This window comes from Sinocyclocheilus grahami, unplaced genomic scaffold, assembly GCF_001515645.1.
Source record: "Sinocyclocheilus grahami isolate Dianchi unplaced genomic scaffold, SAMN03320097.WGS_v1.1 scaffold1165.1, whole genome shotgun sequence".
NCBI classification, from domain to species: Eukaryota; Metazoa; Chordata; class Actinopteri; order Cypriniformes; family Cyprinidae; genus Sinocyclocheilus; species Sinocyclocheilus grahami.
This window is the reverse complement of record NW_015506344.1, coordinates 167,345-169,297: the sequence shown is the minus strand read 5'-3', so window position 1 is coordinate 169,297 and position 1,953 is coordinate 167,345. Positions and strand designations below refer to the sequence as shown.

The 1,953-nt window shown below is 38.4% G+C and overlaps 1 protein-coding gene across 1 annotated transcript in view; it reads left to right on the top strand.

Annotated features, from left to right (window-relative positions):
• LOC107567525 (contactin-5) overlaps positions 1–1,953 on the top strand; it is a 210,787-nt gene that overhangs the window by 104,249 nt on the left and 104,585 nt on the right. The window contains exon 6 of the mRNA XM_016253217.1: positions 1,661–1,864. Coding sequence (XP_016108703.1) covers positions 1,661–1,864 — 204 coding nt within the window. The remainder of the gene's footprint in view (positions 1–1,660; positions 1,865–1,953) is intronic.

Sequence of the window (1,953 nt, the reverse complement as noted above, 5' to 3'; positions counted from 1 at the left end):
CAGCTCTTCCCCCCCCCCCCCCCCCTCCCAACTTCAGAACTACAATTTTTAATATTGTGATTGGTTATGGAGACATTTTGGGTGGTGCCTTGCGGTCAAATGATGTAAATGTAATGGAACAGAAAGCAAGGTCCTCAGGATTATTATTATTATTATTATTAACTTTTTTCAGTTTTACAGTCTGTGAAACTACAAGGTGCTACTTAAAAAGAGCATTTAATGTTGAAATTTAAAATAAGGGAACATTAGTTTGCATTTGTTAACTATGCATTAACTAATGCATTGACTATCATTAACTAACACTGAGCAATACATTAGTTACAGTATTTATTAATCTTTGTTAACATTAAATAAGTTAATACAAATACAGCTGTTCATTGTCAGTTCATTGTTAGCGCAGGTCCATTAAATATGACTAACAGCTGCAACTTTTGATTTTATTAATCTATTTGTATATGCTGAAATTAAGATGAACTAAGATTAATAACTGCTTTAGAATTATTTTACATTGTTAGCTCATATTAACTAATGTTAATAATTGGAACCTTATTGTAAAATGTTACCAATATTTTTATTAAAAAAAGACAAAAGATCATAGTAACAGTGTTGACGTAAATATTAGAATGATATCTGAAGGATCGTGTGACACTGAAGACTGGAGTAATGATGCTTAAAATACAGCTTTGCCATCACATGAATAAGTAAAATTTTCAAATATGTTAAAAAGGAAACAGTTAAATTATATAGTACAAGTATGGTTCAAGTATAACTTGCTCTAATATTTCACAATATTGCTGCTTTTTCTGTATTTTGATCATAAGAGACTTCAAAAGTCAAAAGTTTTCTTTTTAAATCTACACCATGTAACACAATTCAGAAACCATAAAGTCCAAGTCCGAGACCATATTTTCTAATAAGTTGAGACCATCTCGAGTTCAGCCAAAGCTCCTGAAAATATGGCCATGGAATTGGGTCCGAACATAGAAGAGACGTGATTTATTGTTTTCTGCTTTATTGTGTGGGTCCTGGTCTGGACGGTCGCCGTGATTTTGCCTAATAAGACATGTTCCTGGATCAACATATTTTGTTGATCCTGGATCAACATAACTGTCCAAAAATATAGACTTAACCCAATCCCTACCCCTAAACTTAACCCTACCCATAATTTATTCCTAAAAACAGTGTGAACTGATAGCTGATTAACAAGGGTGTAGAAGCACCTAACCCTGATTGTAAGCCTAAAACAGATATTTACTTAAAAGTTATCCCTCAATTCTGATTGGTTGATAGGAATGTTGTTCCAGGATCAACAAGGATGTTGATCCAGGAACATGTTGTACTTGGTGAAATCACGGTCACCAGTCTGGACACAGGGTTTACTTTCCTCATTCTAATGCAGTTCGGTACGGTATGCAAACAGGGAACCATATATCTGTACTTTTTTATAACATGCAGGTTATGATTGCCCTGAAACCTGTAGTAGAGAGCAGTGAATTAATCCATATCACCTACACATCAGCTCCCAGACTCCCCCTCCTATGAGCCCTCGCTCTGACAAGGTCTGGTCTGCGTGCTACAATGCAGATTAAGACAGGGGTTTCCTTAGGGACATGTGCGTTGTTCTCGCAGCTCATCTGCTTGCTCTTCTCTGCCCCGGCAGAGATCATCTACAGCTGGGTGTTCAATGAGCTTCCCTCATTCGTGGCGGAGGACAGCCGGCGATTCATCTCGCAGGAAACAGGAAATCTGTATATCTCCAAGGTGCAGCCCTCGGACGTGGGCAGCTATGTGTGCCAAGTGAAGAACACTGTAAACAACGCCAGGGTCCTGAGCCCACCGACGCCTCTGACTCTCAAAACAGATGGTGAGATATTACTCACACTCCACACACACACACACACACACACACATATATCCCTGCTCCAAAAACCCCCACCCTCCGCACCACAACAC